The sequence below is a fragment of the Monodelphis domestica genome, chromosome 6, assembly GCF_027887165.1.
Source record: "Monodelphis domestica isolate mMonDom1 chromosome 6, mMonDom1.pri, whole genome shotgun sequence".
Lineage (NCBI taxonomy): Eukaryota > Metazoa > Chordata > Mammalia > Didelphimorphia > Didelphidae > Monodelphis > Monodelphis domestica.
The window spans coordinates 170,651,560-170,666,575 of record NC_077232.1 but is presented as its reverse complement, the minus strand read 5'-3'; the positions used below and the strand labels follow the sequence as shown (position 1 = coordinate 170,666,575).

The following is a 15,016-nucleotide window of genomic DNA, read 5'->3' as shown; positions in this document are numbered from 1 at the left end:
CTGCTCATCCACTTATCATGTATCACCTGTGGCTCCAAGAAGATGTAATATGCATAGTGATCACACCCTGGTAAATCATCTCTGAAGATGGGCTAAAGTTGAGAGTAATCAGTGAGCTAAATGGTGAATTGGGAGTGTGTCAATCCCAAGAATGTGAACATTTTCACTGATGGAATGGAATGAGTATAAGAGAACATTTTGTTCCAGTGGCCATGAAGGTGGCTAAAGCAGGCACTGTGGAGGGCTTAGAGCTTGGTCAGGAGCTTAGTATTCCAAGGTCATTCTCTGTGCCATTGTTGATCACCAGTCATCCCTACTTTTTTCTTGACACTGGATTTTGATGATTCTAGAAGAGACAATGAGGATGATGATTTTGTGCAGCTCTACTTCACTTAAATCCAATTCATGTACAAGTCAAGACATCACCCTGTGATGTCACTGGTCCTCTTCAAAAACAAAGGACAAACTACAAAGTATGTAAAGGATCCTTATTTTTTGACAAGAGAAAGGAACACAAAGATATCAGATAGTGCTAAGATAATGCTGACTTTGTTGGCAGTGTTAGATAAACAGCCGTGGTACCATATGAAGAGATCTTCAGTCTAATTCTTTCATCATGTCTATTCAATCCAATATGGATGCATTGCTCCTATCTCTATATTTCAAAATCAGGTTATCATACCTCAGTTCTTGAAAGATCTACACTTTCATGGTATGGCACACCCTCCAACAATTAATAATTTCAAATCCTCCATGATTGCTTAAAGTGGCTAAAGAATTCATCACTCTTCAATAAGCCTTTTTCTCTTCTCTCAGATTAGCTCAAATTGTCCTTGAATACCAAATTGCCATAACCAGACTTATATTCAAAATCTTTCTGGCTTAGTATTACTTGTCAGAGCTTGTACTTCATTGATTGTCATTAAGAATACAGGGCTCTCTCTGTAGAATAATAAAATATCAGAGGACTTAAGAGGATTCATCATTCATTGTAATACATGATTCACAGAAGTCTTCCTATGCCTACTAAGAACAATTTATTTTAAACAAATGAAGAGACAATAGTACAGAATGACTAAGCAGAAAAGACTAAAAGGATACATAAGAACAGTATAATTGGTAACAAAAGTTTATGATACTTAGTGAGTGACCTTTTGCTGTAGATCTTTCCTAGTTCTTCTAGCTTCTGGAGTCTTCTCTTCTAAGTCAACTACAATTTATTCTGTATATTATATATATATATCTATATATCTATATATATATATATATATATATATGTGTGTGTGTGTGTGTGTGTGTGTGTGTGTGTGTATGTGCATATATATATCCATTTATTTACATCTCATCTTATCTCTCCCATTAGAATGTAAACTCCTTGAGGACTGGGACTGATTTTATCTTTTTTGTTATCTCTAGGACTTTGGAAAAAGTAGGCTTTGAAAAAGTGCTTGATGATTGATTTCTTGGTTGGTTGGAAATATACCTGTGTGTCCATATGCCTCATTTTTCTTATTTTCTGCATGTGTCTTTAGGGAATCACAGTTGACAGTGAAGCTGTTTTTGCCATTTACCCCTTTTTTGAAACAATGCTTCCATCCATTTATACCAGTACATGAAATGGTATGGGGGGATCAATAGAAATCTGTTCAAGCTGTGAGATAACATCATCAACTACTTTCATATGGGGGTTTCAGATTTAGAGGTCAGTTTCCCTCTGTAAAGGCTCAAGATTTTGGGGATCATGGGATATTGTTTCTTTTAGGAGAGATAGAATGATCAATTTCTTGTATACATTACATGTGGAAGAGAAGGAAAAAGCCACCAGTAGTCCATTTCTATATTTTTTTAAATATATTTTATTTGATCATTTCCAAGCATTATTCGTTAAAGACATAGATCATTTTCTTTTCCTCCCCCCCACCCCCCATAGCCGACGCGTAAGTCCCCTGGGCATTAGATGTTTTCTTGATTTGAACCCATTGCTTTGTTGATAGTATTTGCATTAGAGTGTTCATTTAGAGTCTATCCTCTGTCATGTCCCCTCAACCTCTGTATTCAGGCAGTTGCTTTTTCTCAGTGTTTCCACTCCCATAGTTTATCCTTTGCTTATGAATGGTGTTTTTTTCTCCTGGATCCCTGCAAGTTGTTCAGGGACATTACACTGCCACTGATGGAGAAGTCCATTAGGTTCGATTATACCACAGTGTATTAGTCTCTGTATACAATGTTCTCCTGGTTCTGCTCCTCTCGCTCTGCATCACTTCCTGGAGGTTGTTCCAGTCTCCATGGAACTTCTCCACTTTATTATTCCTTTTAGCACAATAGTATTCCATCACCAACATATACCATAGTTTGTTCAGCCATTCCCCAATTGATGGCCATCCCCTCATTTTCCAGTTTTGGGCCACCACAAAGAGCGCAGCTATGAATATTTTTGTACAAGTCTTTGTGTCCATTATCTCTTTGGGGTACAGACCCAGCAGTGCTATGGCTGGGTCAAAGGGTAGATATTCTTTTGTCGCCCTTTGGGCATAGTTCCAAATTGCCCTCCAGAATGGTTGGATCAATTCACAACTCCACCAGCAATGAATTAATGTCCCTACTTTGCCAGTCCATTTCTATTATGGCCATCATCATATTACTTTGAGAAGGACAAGATCAGACTCAGAAAGAGTTTATATGATGTAAATCATTTGGGAAAAAAACATAACAGGATTTCATAAGGTTTTAATCTTGCTTCATGAATGTCTTATCAGCACCCTTTAAATTTTGACACCTCAGGACATAGTCCTACTTTCTCTGGCCCAGGTATGGTTCTGCGCTGCAATTGTATAATGAACAGTCACTGCTGACTTGCTAAGTTTCTGCTTGTTTGTTTTCTTATTTGTTTTTTTTTTAAATCATGCTGCTGTCAGAGGGAATAATGACTATTGCTCAACATAATGGGCAGTGATTCTGTGAGCTAAACCCAGGGAGGTTTGGTAGGTCAGTGGCCAAGCACACAGTGCCTTTTCTTCTGATCTGGAACTGAATTTTCCTCTTGGAAGAAATTATATTGAGGTCTTCATTAGAAGCATCCAACAGTATCAAGGTTCTTTGGGGTTGATAAGCACCATGGTTACAAAACAAGCAGCCTTTGTGGACTGAGATAAAGGCCCAAGTTTTGTGAACTGGAAAAAAAAAAAGTTGGAGGAGGTTATTATGTTAAGTGAGGAATGCGTGCAGGGAACATGGCATCAAATTACAAGGGTCAGCAGTTTCCTGGCTTTTTCGGCATATTGAATGAAGATAAAGCATCACCTGGGTTCTGTGTACATCTCGAGGCTATAGTAGGTCAGCACTAGCCAGCCTCTGCATTTAACAGCAGGCTACCTGTGATTGAATGGGATTCTCCACTGTAGCTTCATAACTTACCTGGGACCTTGGGACCTTGGACCTACTGAACTCACAGCAGTGGGGGTGCAGACATTCTAGGCTTTTCTACTTGTGTGCAAAATTGGTGTCAGCTATATTTTAAGGTATTTTAAAAGTGCATGATGCCCCTCCCTTTTAAATGCCAGAACTAATTTAAAAAGAAACACAACATAATCTCCCCTATCCCTTTGTAATAAATAAAAAAATTGAGTAAGCAGTAAAAATTATTGCATCTAACATTTGCAACATTCTATACCCTTACTCCTCCTCCTTTCTACTGAGAGAAAGGACATTTATTTCATCACCCGTTCTTTGGGACCAATTCATTGTAATTAATCTGAGTTAGGCTACCTTCTGGTATTGCTGTTGTTAACATTATTATAGGTGTTGTCTTTATTTTTCCCCTGGTTCTAATTCTTTTCTTATCTATCAGTTCTTCCCTAAGCTTCTCTCATACACTGTGATTTCTTATGACATAATAATATGCCATTATATTCACATACAATATCTCATTCATGCCTCAATTGACAGGCATCTTTTTTCCCTAGTTTTTTCTCTTCTCTCTTCCCCTTTTTCCTCTTCTTCTCTTTTCCTTTCTTCTCTTCTCCTCTCTTCTTTTTTCAGTTATTACTATGAAAATATGCTGCTGTAAATATTTGGTGTACATTGTCATTTTTATTTTTAATGATGCAGTGGGCATCATCCTTCTAGAAGAAATGAGGTATGCATTCTTGGTGTGGAAGGGAATTGGATACTAAGGCACTAATGATTCTTTGAGATCATTATCAGCTTCTTGAGCAATGAAGGCTCAAAAGTTTTTAGTAGTTTTTAAGTTAATTCCAATTTTGAAAGGGTTTTGTGTTTGTGGTTATTTTACAAGCTTGAACCTATGCTTGAACATATGGTGCTTTTTCCTAATGAATGTTTATAAGCCAAGAAATAGACCTATCATTCTGGAAGAAAATAAGATAAAGATGAATAACTTTTTACCTGTTGTCTTTCTGAAGGAGACTATTACCTGCCTTAGTTTCAGGAAGTGAATGACAAACACCAGATGGCTATTAAGTAACTGCTTTCTATTTTTCAGAAACGTTCCTCTTGCAATATGTATATCAATGATCATAGTTACAGTTGGCTATGTCCTAACGAATGTGGCCTACTTTACTACCATCAGTGCTGAGGAATTGCTGCTCTCAAAAGCTGTGGCAGTGGTAAGTCCAAGTTAGGGAACATGCTAATGTAAAAATGAGTGATAGAACTGAGGTTATTTGATGATGGTTTTCGCTGGAAGAAAGTTGTTGAAAGCTGGGATCTGGCCAGGGAGGAAGTGAAGAAGATACTGAGCATCAGCTTTTATTGAAGTATGTTAAAATAAACAACTTTATCTTTATAGCATCTCTTCTTGGTGTATCACATTTAATTTAAACAACAAGAATTCCATAAAACAAATGCTATTTAAAAATAATTTAGTATATTTTCTACATTAGGGCTTTTAAAATTTTTTAAATAGGCCTACATACAGAACTTAGAAGATTTTCAGTGCTGGGGATGTTTGGAGGGAGCATCCTCTTTTCTTTTCTTTTCTTTTCTTTTTTTAATGAAGAAATATAGCTTACCACCAGGGAACTCAGAGACTGTATAGACAGTAATTGAATTCTAAATAAAAGATAATGTATTCTTGGCATTCAGATTCATTTTAAACTGGGATCATTACAGTTTAAAAATGCTAATGAGATTTGTCTAATTAAATGTCTCAGACCTACCTTCTCTGAGTTCCTCTTCAAGGTTCTGGAGTTGATCAAGGTATTGACATAACAATTGTTGAATGTTCTTAAAAATAGTCAGTCAATAAGTATTTATTAACAGATCTATTTTGTAACAGGTATTGTGCTTAAGAGCTAGATATTCAAAAAGGTAAAAACAGTCTTTACCCGTGAGGCGCTCACAATTTAAGAGTATGTAGTCAACAATGTACAAAAAGATATAAGCAGGATAAACTGAAGATAATCAAAAGGGAGTATTGGGAAATTAAGAGATTGGGAAAGGTTTCTTATAAACACCTCATGATCCCATCTTCCCAGAACCCTCCCAGACCCTGCCAAATGTCCTTTTTAAATAGATAATACTAGCTTCCAAGTACCCTTGTAGCCAGAAGCATTTATTAAGTATAAGCTACCTAATTTCTTTTGGTCACATACAGGGAATTTTATGAATTAAGAATGATTTTATCCCTTGCAAACTAGTCCTAGCAGACTATTCAAAGCATATAGGTATTTTATTCATTTCAAGTCAATGATATGATCTTTATAAAGCTTGTCAACATTGTTTTTGACCTGGTATGGAATGAGATAATAAGGTATAATCTATGTCAAAGGCAATGAAACAATGCTAGGTATTTTTATCTTTGTGTATACTGTATTGGTATTCCCAGAAGAGCATAGTGCTTTGCACATGCTAATTCATTAATTCATTCATACCATTCAGAAAATATGCCAAGGTCCACATTCTGAGGGAATAATGTAAAAAAATTTTTTTTAATTTTTTCCTTATTTGTCTTTTGTCTGACTTTCTTGGGATTTGGGATGTAATTTTGGATGAGTGGAATGAGTAAGTTTCTATAGATTTTTTTATGCCTTTAGAGTCTAGGTATAAAAAACAGTAGAATGAATTTGAAAGGGCTTGGTGGTGGTATCCTAGGCTATCCTGAGCTCCTCTTATACTTAGTAATGTAACAATAGGAATCAGCATCCCATTAGTGAAGGGAGAATTAGAATGAATACCAACTTTTCACTGGTAATGTGGATAACTGATGCCTGACAACCATGTCCCCAGCTCTTCCCATGGGTGGTAATATCATGGTCAGTAGCTGAAATAGATATAATTTTTGAATGGGAATGAGAAAGATAGGAAATCCTTCTCTTCTTCTCCCTTCTAGTTCCTGCCTAAAATGCTTTTGAATGGGCCACAGGAATGCCAGTTCTCTATTATAGATGAAGAACAGGACCCCTCAGTCCAGAAATGTGGTCTCTGAAGTGTCATGTAGACTAAAAGGAAGAAGTAGTTTTCTGTTAATTTAATAATAATATTAGAATCTTCCTGTTCCAAAGTGAATTTTTGTTGGCAGAGGTCTCAAGGAAATAGAAATGATCACCTGATGAAGACCTGAAGAAATATACTATAGAATTTGTGTCTCAGAGTGACCAGAAGCCGAACTCTGGAGTTTTGTCCTTACTATTTCCTTCCCTAAGTCCTTTATTCTTCCAAGCTTGCTTATTACTATCAACCTGACTTACAACAGAAGCATCATTATAGTCTCCTCATTCACACTCACCTCTAGTATACAATCTGGTGCTATCTTATAACTTCTACATTTCTGACATCTGTTATAATCTTCCTTTTCTCTTCATTCACACAAGATCCCTGCTGATGTACACTTTTAGTACCTCATTTCTGGACTGCTGCAATAAATAACCTTGTGGTTAGTCTGTATGTTTCAAGCTTCTCCTCACTTCTACTTATCCTCTTCTCAAATTTCTAAGTTATTTAGCTAAAGCATAGATCAGACTATATCACCTTCCTACTCAACAACAACAACAACAAAAACAAACAAACAAACAAACAAAAAAGCCAGCTCCCTATCACCTCCAGGATCAAATATAAAATCCCATATTTGGCAAACCCTTTGTAACCTGACCCTTTCCTATCTTTCTAGTTTTCTGAACATATTTTACTTTACTTCATGTGCTTTATAACCATTAACACTTCCTTTCTGGCTGTTCCTTGCACACAACACTGTCTTCTGACTTTTTTTTCTGACTGTCCCCAATGCCTGGAATGCTCTCCTCTCATGTACATAATATATATTTCTATCTATAGGCATATCTACATAAATATAAACAAATGTATATAATGAATTGCCTGGTGTATCCTTTAGAAGTTAAGCTTCTTGAGAGAAGCATTTATTGTTTTGTCTTTAAAAAAAAAGTTGTTTTTCTAATGCCTAGCATTTAGCACAATGCTTGGTGATTGACTGCCTGCCTTATATTTGCAATCATGCTTTTCCTCTGACTTGACTATGGATTGAAATATAGGATGGCTTCTCCCTCTCATCCTTCTCTTACTTCTTTTCTCCCTGTCCATGTAGACTGTACTCATGTAAGATCAACTGAGCCTAAAAGTGATAAACAATCTACTGTGGTCCACTTTATAAAAAAACCTTTTTGCTTTATACAATTAAGATATTTATCTTTAGTATTTGAAAAGTGCTTCATTTTCCTTCCACTTTCTGAAGAAATATTGTGAATCTCTTTTATTGTGTCTTTGTTTAGACCTTTGCAGAGAGACTTTTGGGAAAATTCTCATTAGCAGTCCCTGCCTTTGTTGCCCTTTCCTGCTTTGGCTCCATGAATGGGGGAGTTTTCGCTGTCTCCAGGTGAGTGAATAAATATGTATCTGATCAACATATTACCATTTGATGGTTTGTACTAGGGTCAGCTAATCAAAATAATGGTTGTAGAAGTGGAATGAGGAGTTATGCTTGAATATAGTCATTCAATGATCTTCAGAATTTCTTCAGGTTCTAGATCCTATGATTTTATGGAATTACCAAATGAGGAAAGAAACATTAAAACAGCCTTCCTTAAAAATCTTTGTAATAAAAATTTCTCACAAAGGTCTAATTTCTCAAATTTATAAGGAGCTACATCAATTGTACAAAAAAAATGAAGCTATTCCCCAGTTGATAAATGAGCTAGGGACATAAATAGTCAATTTTCAGATAAAGAAATCAAAACTATCAATAATCACATGAAAAAATGTTCTAAATCTCTTATAATTAGAGAAATGCAAGTCAAAACAACTCTGAGGTACTACCTCACACCTAGGAAGTTGACTAATATGACATCAAAGGAAAGTAATAAAAGTTGAAGGGAATGTGGCAAAATTGGTACACTAATGCATTGCTGTTAGAGTTATGAATTGATCCAACCATTCTGGAAGGTAATTTGGAATTATGCCCAAAGGGCTTTAAAAGACTGCCTACCCTTTGATCTAGCTATACCACTGTTGGGTTTGTACCCCAAAGAGATAATAAGGAAAAATACATGTACAAAAATATTCATAGCTGTACTCTTTGTGGTGGCCAAAAATTGGAAAATGAGGGGATGCCCTTCAATTGGAGAATGGCTGAACAAATTGTGGTATATGTTGGTGATGGAATACTATTGTGCTCAAGGGAATAATGAACTGGAGGAATTCCATGTGAACTGGAACAACCTCCAGGAACTGATGCAGAACAAAAGGAGCAGAGCTAGGAGAACTTTATATGAAGAGAAGGATACAATGTGGCAAAATAGAATGTAATGGACTTCTCTACTAGCAGCAATGCAATGATCCAGGACAATTCTGAGGGACTTAAGAGAAATAATGCTCTCCACACCCAGAGAAAGAAGTGTGGGAGTAGAAACAAAGAAGAAAAACAACCACCTTGATTACATGTTTTGATGGGGATATGATCAGGGATGTAGACTCTAAATGATCACCTTATTACAAATGTCAATAATGTGGAAATAGGTCTTGATCAAGGACACATGTAAAACCCAGTGGAATTGCTCAGTAGCTATGGGAAGATGGGTGGGAGGAGGGGAGGGAAAGGACATGAATCATGTAATCATGGAAAAATTTTCTAAATTAATTAAATTTAAAAAAAAGACTGCCTTCCTTTAGGATGCTAAGCACAGGTGTGCTTTTTGCTCTGAAACATTACCCGTAACCTTTTGAGATGAGTGAAGACCAGTATCTTTTTGTAGTGAGAATAGCATGTAGGATTTTCATAGGATCGTTTTTTTCTCTTTGAAAATTTTTATTTAATTAATTTAGAATATTTTTCCATGGTTACAAGATCCATGTTCTTTCCCTCCCCTCTACCCAGCCCCCTCCCGTAGCCAAGGAGTAATTCCACTGGGTTTTACCTATGTCATTGACCAAGACCTATTTCCATATTATTGCTATTTGCATTAGGGTGATCACTTAGAGTCTACATCCTCAAATATCCCCGTTGAACTATGTGATGAGGCAGTTGTTTTTCTTCTGTTTGTACTCCAACAGTTCTCTCTCTGAATGTGGATAGCATTCTTTCCCATAAGTCTCTCAGAATTGTCCTGGATCATTGCATTGCTGCTAGCAGAGAAGTCCATTACAGTTGATTCTACCACAGTGTATCAGTCTCTGTATACAATGTTATCCTGGTTCTGCTCCTCTAACTCTGCATCACTTCCTGGAGGTCATTCCAGTTCACATGAAATTCCTCAAGTACATTATTCCTTTTAGCACAAGAGTATTCCATCACCAACAGATACCATAATTTTTTTAGCCATTTCCCAATTAAAGGGCATCCCCTCATTTTCTAATTTTTTTGCCACCACAAATAGCATGACTATAAATATTTTTATACAGGCCTTTTCCCATAGGGTCATTTCCAATTATAAATATCTTGGAACTAGAAATGACCATTTGAAATTACCATTTAGGTAGCTAGCTAGACAGATAGAAAAATATGCTTGATAGATAAGATAGATAGATAGATAGATAGATAGAGAGGGTGTATAATTATATAGATAGAATTGGAGAAGCATAGTGAATAGGAAGTGTCATTTTTTTTTAGAGCCAAAAATACAGAATAAATTCCTTCCTCAGACACATGCTCTTTGTATGACCCTGGACTAATTACTTCCCAGAGTTCTAGACAGTTCCCTAAGATAGCAAGATCAAGAGATTGCAACTTGAATTGATAAAGGAAGTTCCTCAGGAGGATATCCCTTTGTCAATGAAATCTTAAGTTTCAGTCTCTGTTTGTAGAGACAGACAGACCAAGGGACAGAGAATAGAACAGGTGAGAGCAAAGTCCTTTATTATCTCCTAAAGGGTACTTTGTTTTCATTCTTATTATTATTACTTCCATAAAAATTACCAATATTGTTATTATTATTATTATTATTGCTATTTACACAGTGATTTTTATCATACCTTTGCTGGTATGAAAAAGGTTCTTCACCAAGGTAGATCAATGAGACTGCCTCAATTTAAGCCTAAAAAGAGTTGCTTGGGGACAATGTTAAGGAACTTCTGTTGGGCCATACCACAATATGGGGGAGAGGCACAACCTAGGTTTGAAACAAGGTTTTCCTGACTCCAAGACCACTCTAACCCCCAATGTCATATTATCTCTCTTGATTTAAACTTGAAATGATTACAATTGTCAGCTTTTCCATTGCCCGATATTATTTCCCACTGACTCAAACACAGGAAGTAAAGGCAAATGAGACATGCCTTTTCAGTCTAGCCAATGAACAATAGAATAGGGTTGGCAAATTTTGTATACTTCTAAATTTGATTTCTTTCACTGCACACATGGTCCTGCCTCAAAGGAGAAATGCAAAAACTCACCTTGGGAGAACTGAGCCCATTCCATATGAAAAGATTCCGTTTTTCTCAAGTTTTCCTTTGTGAAATGAACATTTGTAAAGTCAATCCACATTTCTCTCCCATCAGGTTGTTTTATGTTGCTTCCCGTGAGGGTCACCTTCCAGAAATCCTCTCCATGATTCATGTCCGCAAGCACACTCCTCTGCCAGCTGTCATCGTTTTGGTAATGCATATTAACAAGTGTTCCTCCATGAAACTGGGGATAAGAGGCTTGCAAAGATGAATTCAAAGAAAACTTCTCAGGGGATGCTTTCTTCTCTTTTCTTGCTGAAGCTTTTAGGGGATGGGGTGAGGCTCGTATGAACAGTATTCTCTTCTTATTGATTCCTTTTCTACATGGACATTTATATAGCAAGCTAAGGTTTGTGAGGGACTTGACTTACATAATTTCTTTTACATTTTGAAACAAACCTATGAGTTAGACATGATGTTATCAGCCCCATTTTACAGATGAGGAAGCTGAGGGGTCAGAAAGTTGGGTCCCCCAACTACATGAGTACTGAAGGCAGGAGTCAAATGAATTCTTGACACTCAGGGCCAGCATTCTCTCTATTGTTCAGCCTGCTTCTGTTTTATCACCTCATAGGAGTTATGGTTCTACAGCTGAAAGGGTCTTCAGAATCTGTCTCCTACAACTCTTTCATTTTATAGATGAGGCAAGTGATGTTCCACGATCTTAAGTGCATTGTTTTCCCCCAACACCGTGCGGGTAATAAGCATTAGAGGTGGGATTTGAACCAAAGTCCTTGATGAGCTTATCACTCTAGTCCACTGGCCCTCTTTACTTCATCCCTCCTTCTTACTAGTCATATTTATCCCAGCCAGGTAACTAAAGCCCAAATCATTATGATTTTCTGAAGAGTTTGAAAGTTGGAAGGGAAATGATGAGCTTGACCCTGTCACTGCCTCAAAGCCTTGTAGAAAAGGCTGTCTAAGTAATGCAGTTCAGATACCCTTAATTGAAAGTGAAGCTTGGTGCTGTAGCTTGAGAACACCCAGGCTTCTCATAGACATCTGATAATGAAAAGCATAGACAATTACACACAAAGAAAATGGAGTAAGTCTTGAGCTGTGGGAATGATTCTGTGATTAAAAGTGAGACAGTTGGTGAGAGAACCTGAATGGAAGAACTTTTCCATACTAAAACTGAAATTCGGATTGCAACTTTTTTTTTTTTTCATTCAGGGAGCTATATTTTGGAAAGATGGGGCATAATAGTTAGGATGAGATGGAAAATGTTCCTGGCGTCCATTGCCGATGTGATAGCCACTCTTAGCTATTATTTCGCAACACTTCCATATGCTGTGAGGTGCACCAGATAAGGCATTGGCTGATTTTTTTAATGCATTTAATTTGTTTCAAAATGTTTCCCTGAAAATTCTTTCTAAAGTACATGTTCTCTCGAAGCTTCCCTTGTGAGAACAGAATATATTATTTATTCTGTGAAGAGGGCTTTCATTTAAAGCCCAGACTGTCACTCAGGTCGTCCTTGGTATGCGCAGCTGCAGAGACACTTTGTGCTGATCTCGGCTTCTTCCTTATTTTCTACTGTCTTGAGGGTCACACAAGGCAGCCACATAGTGAGAGTAACTTTGGAGGGAAAGAAAGGTCAGTGGTTTGTATTCAGGAGTAAAGACACTGTTATGTAGAAATGCCTGCATCTAAGGTGTGTATCTCAAGGAATTTTCTGAGCATCATTTAATAGAGAAAGAGTCACTGGTTTTCAAAATGCCTCATCCATTATTAGTAGTTATTGCCTGATATACAGCTGTACTTAAAAACCAAACCAAACCAAACCAAACAAAACAAGGAGGCAGGCTTATAGCCTCACAGGTTTATCTTTTGCTTGGATAATGGGTTTCTAATTGGTTCCCCTGCAACTTCTTCTCCCCCATCAATCCTCCTTTAAAATGCCAAACTATTATTCCTAATCTAGAGGGTGGACTTCGTTAACCCCCTCTGAAGAAGTTCCAGTGATTCTTTTTTGCTCTTGGGTTTAACTACAAATTCCCCTTTGACATCTAAAAATCTTTCACTGTCTGATGTCAACTCATGTTTCCAAACTGATTATATATTGTTTCTTCTCATAGTCTACATTCTCGCCCAACTATTCTATTTTCTTCTCTTTTCCATCAATGACATTCTATCTCCCGCCTTTGTAGCTTTGCATAGGCTGCCTCCATCACCTACACTGCTCTCCCTCCTTACCTCTGCTCCTTGGAAACCCTCACTTCCTTCAAAACTTAGCTCAGTAAATGATAGTCACTTTGTTTTTTTTTTTTAAACCTCTGTGTATATGGGAAAAGGTATATAAATAGAATGTAATCTTCTTGAGGCCAGGAATGTCTTTGTATCCCCAATACGTGGCACAGTTCCTGGCACATAGTAGGTGGTTTATAAAGGTTTGTTGAGTTGAATTGAATTTTGAACTAGAAGATTTATAGGTCATCTAATCCAAATCCTTCATTTGACAAAATAGGAAAGAGTTACTCAAATAATTAGTTCAAGGTTGCTATGAAAAAAAAAAAAGGAAAATAAAGACCAAGTTAACCATTTTCAAGAGTAGAAAATTCTCTAAATGTGATTAAAACCCAGATACTCTGTCTCCAAAGTTTAATGTTTTGACTTAGTATAAAATAATGTTTTTTTCCCCTAAACTGAAAGGAACATGCCCACAACCAGATGCTCACACTAAAGTAGACTGACTCTGTTCTCATTGAACTTGTTAGTCATTCCATTTGCAGGTGGGTAGGGTAATAATTGTAATAGTGTTGAAAAATGCTGTTGTTAGTCCAGCATTTCACATAGCATGCTGGTGGCTCACTGGTTTAAGAGGCCATTTGAAGTCTAATTAGAGGCTGATACCCTGTAGTGTTAATTTGTATGTTCCCTTTTGCTATACTCAGTTGTGATCTTTTTCTCTTTTTTTTTTCTTTCCCCACTCACAGTACCCTTTGACGATGATAATGCTTTTCTTCGGAGATCTTTATAGTCTTTTGAATTTCCTCAGTTTTGCCAGGTGGCTTTTTATTGGACTAGCAGTTGCAGGGCTGATTTATCTCCGATACAAACAGCCAGATATGCATCGTCCTTTCAAGGTAACCTCAGTCATTTTAATGGTTTTACATAAATCTTTCTTCCCAAGGCATATCCCTCCATTTGGGACAACTCAATGATGACACTGATGATGGGAGCCTCCTTTTGAATCTGGAGTTTAACTCTTCCTGACAAATGCATGCCCAATGGATTTCCTTTGGCTGGAAAAGAAAAATAAAGTAGTACAATTCTAGTTTTCCTGAAGAAGAAAGCTCTTAATAGATTTGTGGTTTGATTTTTTTATGAGTACACCTGTTGGTTTGAAGGACTGAGAATTTCAATAACTTTCTTCCAGGTTTCTTCCGTGATATGTTGTAAAAGAAGGTGCTTATGATTGTCAAAAACCATAAAAACTTTCTGAGTCAGATAAAAATTTATGAAAAGCCACACTCATTATTGCATTACTCAACTGTATTTGTAATCTCACTTATCTGACCATTGCATGGGTGTGTTGGGAAATGTTTAATGATTAGTTCCATGGGGGTGGGGATTTTCCTGATAGTTTAAGTTTGATCTGCATTATTAACATTTTATTCTTCACTTCAACAAGATAATTAATCCTCCTATTTGTAGCATTTGCTGATTTCTTAGAAGTAAATACTTGACACTAAAAATGAGTATCAACTCCCTTCAAATGATGTAGACTGCAGGCTATCCATGCCTTCTCATTCAGTGCTTTATTTGTCCAAATCCTTCCATACAATTGAGTAATTGAGTAAATTTATTAAGTAAAAATACATTTTGAGGTAATTTCACCTTTGTACCCTCAAAATTTAATCTAATACCTTGCGTAGACTAGAGGTAGTGAGATGATGTAGATAGGACTTGAAATCAAGAGATCCTGAATTAAAATACTATCTCAGACATTCAACGACTTAGGCTCTAAGCCAATAGTGTTAAAAACTAAACTGGCTTGATATTGACTTAGAAAACTACAAATCAACATTATCTATGTTATACTGTATTTTTATTTAATTTGTTAAATATTTCCCAAGTTCCCAAATCTGGTTCACTATTCTTGACA

At 36.7% G+C, this 15,016-nt stretch overlaps 1 protein-coding gene across 1 annotated transcript in view; it reads left to right on the top strand.

The window, feature by feature from the left end:
- The window catches only part of SLC7A11 (solute carrier family 7 member 11), a 126,993-nt gene that overhangs the window by 80,154 nt on the left and 31,823 nt on the right, over positions 1-15,016 (top strand). The window contains exons 7-10 of the mRNA XM_007496316.2: positions 4,502-4,625; positions 7,743-7,846; positions 10,963-11,059; positions 13,845-13,994. Coding sequence (XP_007496378.2) covers positions 4,502-4,625; positions 7,743-7,846; positions 10,963-11,059; positions 13,845-13,994 — 475 coding nt within the window. The remainder of the gene's footprint in view (positions 1-4,501; positions 4,626-7,742; positions 7,847-10,962; positions 11,060-13,844; positions 13,995-15,016) is intronic.